Here is a 14,135-nt window from a genome sequence, read left to right as displayed (position 1 = left end):
ACGGATGGGAAAACCCCCGGGGCTTCTCAAACCGCTTGAGAACCCCTCCCGTCCCTGGGAAGTCATCGCCATGGATTTTATCACCGACCTACCTCCAAGTCGGGGGAAAACGGTTCTCTGGGTTATCACAGACCTCTTTTCCAAACAGGTTCATTTCGTTCCATGTGCAGGTCTTCCTTCAGCCCAGGGCTTAGCTAAACTGTTCATCACGCACGTCCTCAGGCTACACTCGATCCCGAGGAAGGTCCTCTCCGACCGGGGGGTCCAGTTTGTTGCCAAATTCTGGCGGGCTTTCCTAAAGTTAATGGGAGTGGAGGAACAGGGCCTTTCTTCCGCCTATCACCCCCAAACGGATGGTCAAACAGAACGAGTAAATGCGGTAGTAGAATGTTATTTGCGCTGCTATGTAAATTTCCACCAGGATGACTGGGTTGACCTGCTGCCATTTGCCGAATATGCGTACAACAATGCGCCTCATTCCTCTACCGGCTTTAGCCCCTTCCAAGTTATATACGGGACGGATTTTGGCCCTTTCGGTTCTGCCCCCGTCTCGCCAGAGCTCCAGTCTACCCCTGATCTTCAGGAGTGGATTCAGGTGGTTAAATCCACCTGGCCATGGTTGCTCAAAAATCTGGAAAGGGCAAAAAGCAAGTACAAGGAACAAGCGGACAAACACCGGTCTCCGGGATGGGGACTCAAGGTGGGGGAGCAAGTCTATCTGTCCACCAAAAATCTCCGCTCTCTTCGCCCCTGCAAAAAACTGAGCGACCGTTATGTAGGACCTTTCCCCATTACCAGAGTAATCAACGAGGTTACCGTGGAACTGAGTCTCCCTAAGACACTCAAGGGGGTTCATCCAGTCTTCCATATAAGCCTCCTCAAACCTTATGTAGCGGCCCCCCAGTTCCACCCCCCTCCCGCTCATGAAATTCCTACCGTAGTAGGAGGGGATACTCATTTGGAAATATCCAAGGTTTTAGATTCCAAATGGAAGAAAGGGAAACTGTTTTACTTTGTTCGCTGGAAAAACCTTGGCTCCGCTCATGACGAATGGGTGGCCGCACCCCACATGGCAGCTCCTCACTTGGTCCGAGAATTCCACCTCGCTTATCCCGATAAGCCTCGTCCTCCCGGAGGGGGGCCTTAAGGGGGGCAGAATGTGAGGGTCTCTGTCTTTGTGTCTCTGCTTTCCATCACCTGCGGCATTATCAGTGAACTCGTAAAAGCAGTTCACACCTTCTGGTCTCAGGCGCCAGACCTGATGGCCCATGTATCTTCCCCCCCCCGCTGTTTTCCTGCCAGTACTCCCTCAGGCCGGTGCGGCCTTGGAAGTGTGATAGCCGCACCAGACTTCCTGGGATCCGTCTGATGTTTTGTATTATGCCAAGCTTGTAACTTCCCATAACAATAAGTGTGAACCCCAGTGCCCCAGTGCCCTGGAGTCAATATATTCTGTAAACCCGTATAGCCCCTCACTTGCAACTTTCTACCTGTGCCTGTCTCATCTCCTGAAGGCTTCAATAAATCTATTGTTTCTGTATCAACGTCTGAGCAACTGATTTGGAGAAGCAAACTCAGAGAGGGGGATCTCTCACAGCGCCATTAGGACTTCAGAGAACGTCATTTTTTAAAAAAGTCCTTTCACCCACAGATCTTGATATTTCCTTTTTTTTTCCTTCCTGTATACTGCAAAGAGTATATCAATCAGCTATGAAATGTGCAAAGACAGCGAGGTGTAGTGGTTAAGAGCGGTGGTTTGGAGCGGTGGACTCTGAACTGGAGAACCGGGTTTGATTTCCCCACTCCTCCACATGAGCGGTGGATGCTAACCTGGTGAACCAGGTTGGTTTCCCCACTCCTCCACACAAAGCCAGCAAGGGACCTTGGGCTAGTCACAGCTCTGACAGAGCTCTCTCAGCCCCACCTACCTCACAGGGTGTCTGTTGTGGGGAGGGGAAGGGAAGGTGATTGTGAGCCGGTTTGATTCTCCCTTAAGTGGTAGAGAAAGTCGGCATATAAAAACTCTTCTTCTTCTACAAAGGAATGTATGTCAACTTTTCAACTGGTTCTTCTTGTACACTTTCAACAGTGGCCTGACTTTGAGGAAGTCACTTCTCTTTTAGGCTACGTAAAGATTCACCTGCTAAATTACTTAGTTTTGCTGTTAAAAGTCACATAAGTAGGGGCAGTTTTAAAAAAAGGGTAGAGGTCCTATTCAGAGGGTGGCTTGTTGGTATTGTTGCGTATGTGTATTTTGTTCATATTGCTTACATTCAGCGTTGTCACAAATGGTTCCAGCTTGGTCTACATATTAAATCTATGCAATAAAGTTCGTTTCCAAAACTAGAATACAAAAATTACCATCTTGATCTGGATACACCCTTGGGAAGTGAACTGTTGACAGAGCATTCCTGGGCAAATTTCTTTGGATCATTGGCCTGTGATAAAAATCGGCAGGAGGGGGTCAAATATGTCAACTATCAATAAAATAGTTGTTTGGTTCTGGCATCGTGCCAAACCACACTTCAAGCAAGCACTATCATGGTAGCAAACCAGAATTGGAAACCAGCATGCAAACCATGGTTTGTATTCCGGAGGTTGTCTGAATTGATAAACCATGGTTACAGCCTTTATTCCGCCTCCTAAAGTGGCAGCACAGGGAGATGGATGAGAATTTATAGACATTTGAATCGATCAAGGGGACAGAATACAAAATCTGACAAGCAGCTTTAAACCAATGGCTTGCCTGTTTTACACTGGGAAATTCCAAACTGCGGTTTGGGTTCTACTCTTTGGTTAGTACAAACCATGGCTTGGTGTGACGTCTGGATGAAAGCCACTGAAAGACGCCAGAAGTTAAGTTTGAATCTGCGCCGAGAAGCATCCGTCCAGTTCCCAGGAAGGTTTAATACGCTTGGTTATGCAAGTTCAAAAGCCTCAGGTTCCGTTTTGCTGCCTTCAGTCTTCTTCCCCTGCATTCATGCTAAGATTCTTTGGGGAACACTTGGCAAATACTGGCATGATTTCATAAACAAAACGGAGCTCTTCTCTTTCTGTTTTTCTGCTCTGAATTACGTCGGGCGGACTTGATGGTAATGCCACTGTACACTTTCTTGGAGGATGTGCCGTGTCGTACGGGAGTGTGGGGTTATTGGGGGTGTGTGGGGGGAATAATGTGTGCTCCCTTAATCAGGAAATGCCATTTCGAGTATGGCGAACGGCAAATCTGAGAGCTGCAGAGAGCCCAAAGGGGAATTTGGATCGTGATTAAATATGAAATGTTTATACTGGGGAAGAGAAAGAAATAATACGGGGAGCTGTTTCGGCTTTCTTCTGCACTTTTAGGAGGCAACGGCTAATCATATAAACATGCCCTTTTTGTGCGTGTTCCCCCTCGCCTTTAAGCTGTGCTGTCTTATTTATGTGCATATTATTCCGTAGGACTGATTCATACCGTGCTTTGCCTTTACAAAGCACCGCCGCTTGGCATCAAGTAAATCTGATAGGAGTTCCCCCCTGCTCTTCCAACCTGTCTTGTTCATCCTTGACCTGATTAGGGAGAATCCGGCATTCCATCGAGGCAAAAGCTGATCTCTTTTTGCTCTCCTGGCATGCAGTGAAAGGCTAATCGAAAGGGGTCCTGAGTCATTGACCGTCACTGTCCTTATTTGTTTGTTTCGTTTTTGCTTTGTACAGTTGACCTATGAGTAGGGATGGGCGAATCCCTCAGCGTGGCCTGCTCAAAACACTTAATTCCTGATCGGTTTGGATCAGGATCAGATTACTGTATTTGTTTTGTTTTTAATTGTATCTCACTTTGCAACTGAGATTAGCTCCCAAAGATTAGCTCAACAGTTTTAATCAAATGAATTTGTTCATTTCAACTCAATCATGTTATCCCCTAAGGCCCCATCGCGCTCTTGATGCTTTTCTCCCTCTCTCATAACACCAGAGCGAGGGGTCATCTGCTGAAGCTGGAGGGTGAGAGATTCAAAACAGATAAAAGGAAGTATTTCTTCACACAACGCATAGTTAAATTGTGGAACTCCCTGCCCCAGGATGTGGTGATGGGTGCCAACTTGGAAGGCTTGAAGAGGGGAGTGGACATGTTCATGGAGGAGAGGGCTATTCAATGGCCACTAGTCAAAATGAATACTTGTCATGATGCATATCTGTTTTCTCCAGGATCAGAGGAGCATGCCTATTACATTAGGTGCTGTGGAACACAGGCAGGATGGTGCTGCTGCAGTTATCTTGTTTGTGGGCTTCCTAGAGGCACCTGGTTGGCCACTGTGTGAACAGACTGCTGGACTTGATGGACCTTGGTCTGATCCAGCATGGCCTTTATTATGTTCTTATGTTCTTACGTTGTTGGAGCCCAGTAAACCAGCCGGCCTTTCCATTGCTGACCTGTGTTATCCGTTGCCAGCAAGAACCATGGCAATTGATGCTTCCAGTACTTCCTGGCTTAGGGTTGCCAGCTCCAGGTTGGGAAATTCCTGAAGATTTGCGGGTGGAGCCTGGGGAAAGTGGAGTTTGAGGAGGGGAGGGACCTCGGTTGAGCATAATGCCATAGAATCCACCCTCCAAAGCAGCCTTTTTCTCTGGGAGAATTGATCTCTCGCCCCTGGAGACCAGTTGTGATTCCAGGAGATCTCTAGGCCCCATTTGGGGGTTGGCTACCCTAACCTGGCTCAATGAATTCCACTTGTAAGAACTGGGAGGAACATTCTGCGTGGTTCTAGTAGCACTGAAGATGAATCTAATTTAAACCTTAGGCTGCCATTGCTAAGATCCATCTCCACAGAATGAGAGCTGCTTTATTCATGACAAGAGCCCTGTTCTCATATTAGATTGAAAACATGTACAACCTGTATCCATGCACATTAGGGTTGCCAGGTCCCTCTTCACCACTGGTGGGAAGTTTTTGGGGCAGAGCCTGAGGAGGGCGGGGTTTGGGATTGGGAGGGACTTCAATGCCATAGAGTCCAATGGCCAAAGTGGCCATTTTCTCCAGGTGAACTGATCCCTATTGGCTGGAGATCAGTTGTAATACCAGGAGATCTCTAGCTAGTACCTGGAGGTTGGCAACCGTAATGTGCATACATTTATTTGTAAGAAAGAAAACTTCACTTCTTAGTGGCGTAGGTTAACGTGATATATTATAAAGCAAGTACTAAGATCTCAGTCCTTATTCATTGGGGGGGGGGGTTTACAGGAGAACAGATGGCAGAGTTAACCATCCCCCCCTCGCCCAAAATCTTCCTATATATATATGTTCCAACTCCATCTCCTAGCTACTTCAGAATGTCCTTTTTCCCAAGCTGGCTTCCATATCTAGAAATGACCCCAATTAGGGAAAAGTTTGCCATAGGAGCAGCGGCTACTTTTGGAGGAGAATCAACAGGTCAGTAGTTAAGTCGCTAGGCCGTTATGAATAGTTATAATGGTAGACTCGATGAAGACATATTGGGGGTGAATGATAGCATAAAACTGTCAATCTTAGTATCAATATTTTAAGTTCATCATAATTGTAATTACAATAAACCATTTAGGGAAAATAAAGGCTAGAGAATAATTGGTTGTATATCCATTTAATTAACAGAAGCAAGTGGTTGTGTAGACTGAAAGAATATTAGATGATATAAAATGTATTAAAACCGCTCTATTGCATATTGGAGGAGGATCTTGTCACAGATATGGGGTATGAAGAGTGTGTGATGTATGTGAAGTTGTTTTTGTCTCATTAAAAATATATATATTTTTACAAAAAATAGTTAAGTCGCCCTTCCTTTTGGGCTGTCAAGCATCTCTTTCATGTGCCTGCCCCTACGTTTATTGCAGAGTTGGGAGCCTTTGTTTCCTTAAGATAACATGCGGTTATTCCTTTAGCCCCTGCCTGCCCAAACAGAAGATCTTGAGCCTGAAGAGTGCTCTGATTCTCAGTTTGTGGATCTCCATAACCCTACAATTGTGGGGCAGGTGCTATTACTGCTCTTCTTTGTGGTTTTGCGGTTCAGTCGTGGTCATTATAGGTTGTGGTTGGGCCTGAGGGAGGAGGTGATCCTTTTAGAAATATTAAACCCAAGCCAGCGATACCTTTGCAGGCCAAAACTAAATCCCTTGAACTGTATCCGGAAGCGGGCAGGGAACCCCGTGCTGACGTTGGTGCCCCGGGAGTCAAACAAGAGTATTAGTAAACGCAGCTCTTACCTTTCGAAATTCTCCTCAGCCGAGCAGCAAAGCTAAAAAAAGATGACTTTTCTCATTGCTCACCACAGCCATGCACCTGTTTGGCCTAAACTGGCACCTGCAGCCGATGGAAGGGCAGATGTTTGAGATCACGGAAGACACGGCCAGCAGTTGGCCAGTGCCAACGGACGTCTCCTTATATTCCTCAGGGGGCACGGGGTTAGAATTACCAGACAGGAAAGGCAAAGGAGCCGGCGAAGGTACGGATTGGTGTGTTGTCCTTATTGTGAGTCCTCTGTCTCTGCAATTCCAGACATCTACTCTCATAACTTCATCGTCCTCCTGAGAAAAAAAAAAAAAACGCTCTTTTCCTCCACCATCGCCACGCTCTGACGCTTTCCTGCTCTGTCACGCATTCTCGAGTCGGTAGTTGTCCATTCGTGTATGCATCTGTCTCTTTTCCAATGTTGCTTGCAAGTACCGAAGGGTGCATCATGACGCCATGATACATCCGGAGCCATTCATAACGGGAAATATCTCTTCCGCGCGCATTTCCGCTTGATATTTCGGCACCCGAAATTCTCCGGCTTCATCCCTCCCTTCGAATGTTGTCCTAATTAAACTGTTGTTTCCCTCAATGTTCTTTCTTTTACAGGGTTATGTAATTCTTTGGTTCTTGTAGGTTATCCGGGCTGTGTGACCGTGGTCTTGGTATTTTACCAAGACCACGGTCACACAGCCCGGATAACCCACAAGAACCAATGAACTCTGACTGTGAAAGCCTTCGACAATATATGTAATTCTTGCTTACTTTGTCTGTTGTCTGGGGAGGGGGTTGTTGTGGGTTTGGATTCTATACCTAATATCAAAACATAAGCTAAGATATTCAAGCCTTAACCAGCTGTCTTCAACCCACTTATTCTGAATCAGTCCATTTTTGAAGTATGCTGACTACGGTAAATTCACAACGTTTCTCAACTGGGAACGTAGGATTTTGTCCTGTGTGTGAAATTGCCTCCAATTTTCCTGTCAGAACTCAGATTTTCCTATTGCTAGGACTTGGAAAATGTTATTATTTCCTCCATCCTGTTACTCTGATACAAGGCTTCCTGCTGGATTCTTCTATTTTCATTTTTTAAAATTTGACACCTAAAATTAAACGTTGATGTTTCAGGGATCAAACTTTGAGACTGAAACTAGCAATTTGGATGTTTCAAAAATTCTGGTTCGGATCGCCTACGGCCTTTGTCCTGACTAGTGAACAAATATTACCAGAATAGTTGATTTCCCCAGTGTGGTCTGTCACCCTCATACTAAAGATTTGATTTAGAAGCAGAGAGAGTTGATTTGTTACTTCCACTTAAGTGTGTGTAGTAAGACCAGTTTAATAGCTAGATGTTATCCTATTTCTATTCTTTCCAGTCAGATGAAAGTGTCCATGTAATTTTCTGGCTTCCTTAAGATGCTAATAGGCATTACTGCTCACTGGAATTAGTAAACCGAAACTGTTTAGAACTACATAAAGCCCGTTTTTTGCTCAAGGAAAAACACTTGACAGTTTGACAAACTCTGAGATGGCGTCTAATGAGGAACCCATGTCAGAAATACCTGCAAGAGGTAAAATCCTGACTCTCTTTAAGATCCAGTCACTACACACTTGACCAACTAGTCAAGAGTTTGCTCTAGGTATACAGCAGACAATTTTTTTCATCCCCTCTGAATAGAAGGCATTGTGTGGAAGAAAACAAGGTATTCCAAACTAACTGCTGTTCTCCACATGGTCTGTATCATATCTGAAAGGTAAAGGATTTACTCAGATGTCATTTCACCCAGGGCATTTCACCAGAGAGCCAGCATGGTATAGTGGTTAAGAGTGGTGGACTCTAATCTGGAGAACCAGGTTGGTTTCCCCACTCCTCCACATAAGTGGCGGACTCTAATCTGGAGGACCAGGTTTGATTCCCCACTGCTCCACATGAAGCCTGCTGGGTGACCTTGGGCAAGTCACAGTTCTCTCCGGACTCTCTCAGCCCCACCTACCTCACAAAGTGTCTGCTGTGGGGAGAGGACATAAGTCGATTTGAGACTCCTTAAAGGTAGAGAAAAGCGGGGTATAAAAACCAACTCTTCTTCTTCTTAGATAACTACATGGGATTTTCTCTGGGTGTTTCCTGACCCAGCTTGTTTACAGATAGCACCCCATGAGGCTGTGTTCCTCAGAAGATCACATGACAACCCCTGAGTCTCCATTCTTAGTTCCCCCCTTCATTAATGCCTCACCCATGACCTATAGTTTTCATGGTGGCTCTTGGACTTCTAATCCAGTCTGTTATGTTTTTATATGATGAGGAGGATGATTGTTAAAACATCTTTTGTTGGGGGGGGAATCATAGAATCATAGAGTTGGAAGGGGCCATAGAGCCCACCTAGTCCAACCCCCTGCTCAATGCAGGATCAGCCTAGAGCATCCCTGACAAATGCTTGTCCAGCCTCTGCTTAAAGACTGCCAGTGAGGGGGAGCTCACATATCGACATATAGAAGGCACATTCATCATTCAGGCAGTCCTTGTGGAAACACTGAGGATGCATCCAGCAGATTTATGGGCTATTAAACCTCAATAAAGTAAAGTCACACGTGGGTCCCAGATTATGAAGGGCTTTAAAGGCCATAACCAGCAGCTTCCATGGAACCCGGAAACAGACTGGCAGCCAGTGTAGCTACTTCTGGTTCAAATCCATATGAACACATGAAGCGAGCCTTTTACCACATGAGACCTGTGGTCCGTTAATGATCTTACCATGTGAAAGCATGTGAAAACGAACAAACAAAAAGAAAACCCAAACCGACTACAGCATGTATAGAAACACTAAGGGGGTGGGGGGGAGAGAGAGGCTGGGAGGGCGACCTGAATCAGTAGATTGCAAGACAGGTGATAACCCTGGACTATTTATATATTTATTTAGATTTTTATCCCGCCCTCAATCCCTGGCCAAGGCTGGGCTCAGGGCGGCTAACAACCCAATACTTAATACATAAAACACAATGAAATCACAATTGAAAATAAGCAATTTACCAGCCCCTTGGTTCCACAAACTCTGTAACCTATTCTATAAAAAGCATTATTCAAAATAGGGGTTTGCTTGACTCACTAAAGAAGATAATACCAATAAAATTTCAAAACAGTAACAATTAATTGCACATCTATTCAAAATCAAATTAAAACTTTTTAGTTGAAATGTATTCAACAAAACTGATGAACTTGATCCAGTGGTACCAGCTCTTCAAAATCTGGGAAAAAATTCTGATAGTTTCCACCAAATTGGCCAGCATGGCGCCATAGCTTGATCTATTGTAAATGAGTGAACAACATAGTTGAAGGGGCCCGCCTCTAGCGCCCCTCTGCTGCCCTCTTCCCTCTTAGTGCCCCCCCCCCCAGATAACCTCACCGCCCCCCAAGGGGTGGTACTGCCCACTTTGGGAACCACTGAGTTAAAGTTTTAAGTAGACCTTAACAGTAAAAATATTTCATTTTACCATGTTTGAGAATGTGCTACCAATCACGATCTTGCCCCTGCACACGCATTGTCAGGGAATTTGGCTGCATCGCGAGGCAGCAAATAGAGAAGGTATATTAATTCCTTATTCCCTAAATCCCATTTTCATTTCCAAAAAAAGAAAGGAAGGAAAGGAAAAGAGAAAGTTCTCAGCAAAGTAGCATTAGTTCCAGTAATCAGTTTATCCTCCTGAGCGCTGCGGTGTTTTTTTCCTGTTCCCCGTCATTCTTTTCAGTACAACACACCGAAGGCTGCTTTAGTAGCTCAGGAAGGTGAGATGGGAAGTTGATAGATTTCAGTTCCTCAAGAATAATGTAATTTCGGCCTGTTGCTCCTGGCCTTTAATTGTCCCTTTGAAAACCAAAAGCTACTGGATGACAGCCAACGAACACTGCTCGAATGCCAAGCGTGTTTAGTTATCACCTGAGGTTCGTCGGCAATCAGCTGTAGTTATTTATTTAATAGATGTATGTACAGCCGTTCTCAGTTTTAGAATGATTAAGACACATGCAGGGTGACCTGCAAAGGAGTAGAGGGTGGTCCTGGTCCAAATGGCACGCCAGGCATGAATCGTCATCGATGCCCCTACTTTTGAATCCCTGGGGGGGAATCTGTGGATCCATTCCAATAACAGTGACGCTCTCTTCCAGTACAAGAAACCTTCCACTGATGCATGAGCATCTTCCACAGAGGACACCCTTGTGTCAATGGCAGACTCCTTACACCTTACATTTGTTTGTAATGTAAAAACACATCGCATAGCTAGCAGCAACCCTTCCCTCTGATTTTGTGGTTTTGACATTAAGGACTGAAAAATAAATCCCAGTGTTTCAGGATGGAGCACCGTCTCTCCAGTCTATTGCCGTAGACTGCTGGGGAAGTGATAATAGGCAGCGCCATTGCAGCCAAGTAATCTGTGGTTTGCTGTTCTTTTCCCCTTATCTCAGCAGGGAAGTCCAGTAGTTTCTTTCCAGAAGACAGCTTTATAGACACCGGAGAGATCGACGTTGGCAGGCGAGCCACTCAGAAGATCCCTCCTGGCATGTTCTGGCGATCTCAGGTGTTCATTGACCACCCAGTGCATCTGAAGTTCAACGTTTCGTTAGGGAAGTCTGCTCTGGTCGGGATCTATGGCAGAAAAGGCCTTCCTCCTTCGCACACTCAGGTAAGGCGAGTGGTCTTCTTTTGGAGCGCTGGAGTCTGACCTGGAGAACCGGGTTTGATTCCCCACTCCTCCACATGAGCAGCGGAGGCTAATCTGGTAAACTGGATTTGTTTCCCCACTCCTACACATGAAGTCAGCTGGGTCACCTCGGGCTAGTCACGCTCAGCCCCACCCACCTCACAGGATGTGTGTTGTGGGGAGGGGAAGGGACGGTGATTGTAAGCCTGTTGGATTCTGCCTTAAGTGGTAGAGAAAGTCGGCATATAAAAACCCACTTCTTCTTTTACCTAGTAGAAAAGAGCAAGAGTCCAGTGGCACCTTAAAGACTAACAAAATTTTGTTGGCAGGGAATGAGCTTTCATGAGTCTCAGCTCACTTCTTCAGATGCAGCTGGAATCTGTCCTTAAGTAGAGAAGAGTGAATTCAGACACCCAGTGACAATAGCATATAAATGTCAATAGCAGGTAAATGACATTAGCAGGCATGATTGGATTAGGTGTGATATGCAGTGGAGGAGTAGGCACGTCCCATGCCAGACAAAGTTTGTGCAGTACAGGCATGGAATGCTGAGAGCCTCCCTGAGAGCCACCGTGGTGTAGTGGTTAGGAGCGGTGGTTTGGAGCGGTGGACTCTAATCTGGAGAACCGGGTTTGATTCCCCACTCCTCCATATGAGCGGCGGACTCTAATCTGGGTGACCTTGGGCTAGTCACACTTCTCTCAGAGCTCTCTCAGCCCCACCTATCTCACACAGAGTCTGTTGTGGGGAAAGGAAGGGAAGGAGATCGTAAGACAATTTGATTCTCCTTAAAAAGGAGAGGAAGTCGGCATATAAAAACCAACTCTTCTTCTTCCTCTATCCTTTTGATTGCATGCATCAGGCTAAACTTTCACAAAAATATTGTGTTTATCCTTATTGTTCTTAAGGAGGAAAATAGAATATTGGTTCTTGTAGGTTATCCGGGCTGTGTAACCGTGGTCTTGGTATTTTCTTTCCTGACGTTTCGCCAGCAGCTGTGGCAGGCATCTTCAGAGCAGTAACACTGAAGGACAGTGAAGATGCCTGCCACAGCTGCTGGCGAAACGTCAGGAAAGAAAATACCAAGACCACGGTTACACAGTCCGGATAACCTACAAGAACCAATGAACTCTGACTGTAAAAGCCTTCGACAAAATAAAATATGTTTTATATTCTTGGGATTTTACAGAACGAGCAGGTTACTCTTCCATTACAGCTATAGTCCACAATTCATTTCACATCTAATCATATATTAATAGTTAGTGATGAGATAAATTTATCACATATTCATAACTGGCTAAATCAAACATATATCAAACCCTATCAGGCTAATCCTTGTTCTCCCTTTTTCATTTTAAAATAATTTCTGTTAAAAAATATCAAAGGGGTATACCGTCATTAGCTAAAAATTCCTAAATAGTAGTATTATTTCAATAAATGAGGTATAGTATGAAAACCACAATATCAAGGTAAGTGAGGACAACAGGGTAAGGGGGCAAAGGAAACAATCATTTTGTTACCCACCTTGGGTTCTACTCTGTTTGGGAGAAAAGCGGGCCTGTAAATGTTCTAAATCAATAAAGGACCAGAAAAATCAGTGATGTAAATTTCCAGGTAAAATATTTTCATTTAGAAACAATACATTTGGTCAAAGCCAGTGTCTTCAGCTGGGCCTAGAAATGTATTGTTAGCCAATATAACTATGGTCAGCCTGGTTGCAGTGTTTTAGACTGGCTGTAGATGCCAAGCAGAGAGCCAGCGTGGCGTAGTGGTTAAGGTGTCGGACTAGGATCTGGGAAACCCAGGTTTGAATCCCCACTCTGCCATAGAAACTTGCAGTGACTTTGGGCCAGTCACACACTCAGCCTCGACCCCGGCAAGTATTTGGATGGGAAGAAGAAGAAGAGTTGATTTTTATACCCCGGTTTTCTCTACCTTCAAGGAGTCTCAGGCAGTTGGGTTCATGTGTAGGAGTGGGGAAACCAACCCGGTTCACCAGATTAGAGTCCACCGTTCTTAACTACTACACCACGCTGGCTCTCAAGACCTCCAAGGAATACTAGGGTTGCGATGCAGATGAAGGAATACTAGGGTCATGATGAAGCCTTCTGGTTGACCTTGGGCTAGTCACAGTTCTCTCTGAACTCTCTCAGCCCCATCTACCTCACAAGGTGTCTGTTGTGGGAAGAGGAAGGGAAGTTGACTGTAAGCCACTTTTAAATTCCTTAAAAGGTAGAGAAAAGCAGGATATAAAAACCAACTCTTCTTCTAGTTACAGGTGTGGATAACCTTAACCGGAAAACACCAAACGCTGCCTTAATTGTTTCGATCTGACAGTTCCATCCGTTCTTTCCTTGTGTTTCAGTTTGACTTTGTGGAATTACTCGATGGGAGGCGACTGCTTACTCAGGAGGCCAGGAGCCTGGAAGGCCCTCAGCGGCAACAAAAGGGCTTCGTGCCATTGGCCAGTCATGAGACGGGATTTATTCAGTATTTGGACTCAGGAATGTGGCACCTGGCCTTCTACAATGATGGGAAAGAGTCTGAGGTGGTCTCATTTCTCACCACAGCCATTGGTAAGGACTTAATGGTGGGGGGTGGCAAAGGGTGGAGGGAATGTCTTTCCGGTCAACCAGCGACCACCGATGATCTGTCACTTTCTTGTTTGCACCAAGCTGAATTTAATTAGTAAGCGTTTCCCACAACAGTGCTGCCTCTGAGTCTGGAATTATGTGCGTGTGTTCGGATGTTCACATCTTCGCGCCCATGGATGTGCTATGTGCTTCCGACTTACGATGACCCTATGAATTAGTGACCTCCAAAACATCTTGTCGTTAACAGCCTTGCTCAGGTCTTGCAAGCTGAGGGCCGTGGCTTCCATTGATTCTAAGGTGTATTTTGTACATCTCTGGGATGTGGGAGATTTGTTATGGAGAAACCACACCTGATCTTGAGAGCCTTCACATGTTACAGGAGAAGACACGTTTCCGTGTATCCACAGTGTGTCAGCCACATCTTTCATGCTTTGATTTCTCTTGGAGACTTATGTGTGTCAACTTGTGAAAATGTATAACTTACGTTACCAAGCATTCCTCACTTATTACCTGTGTCCCTTCCTCTGTCACATTCCCCCAACGTCTGGATGTACGTTGTAAAATTCTCAGGCTAGTGACTTGTTTTCTTGGAGCAGTGGACTCTGATCTGG

The 14,135-nt window shown here is 45.3% G+C and overlaps 1 protein-coding gene across 1 annotated transcript in view; it reads left to right on the top strand.

Moving 5' to 3' along the window:
• Nucleotides 1-14,135, top strand: part of TENM4 (teneurin transmembrane protein 4) — a 450,745-nt gene that overhangs the window by 283,124 nt on the left and 153,486 nt on the right. The window contains exons 9-11 of the mRNA XM_056858091.1: nt 6,282-6,452; nt 10,698-10,912; nt 13,296-13,506. Of these exons, the coding sequence (XP_056714069.1) occupies nt 6,282-6,452; nt 10,698-10,912; nt 13,296-13,506 (597 nt within the window). The remainder of the gene's footprint in view (nt 1-6,281; nt 6,453-10,697; nt 10,913-13,295; nt 13,507-14,135) is intronic.

Source organism: Euleptes europaea, chromosome 12, assembly GCF_029931775.1.
Source record: "Euleptes europaea isolate rEulEur1 chromosome 12, rEulEur1.hap1, whole genome shotgun sequence".
In the NCBI taxonomy this organism is placed as follows: Eukaryota; Metazoa; Chordata; class Lepidosauria; order Squamata; family Sphaerodactylidae; genus Euleptes; species Euleptes europaea.
This window is presented reverse-complemented; position numbering and strand designations above follow the sequence as displayed.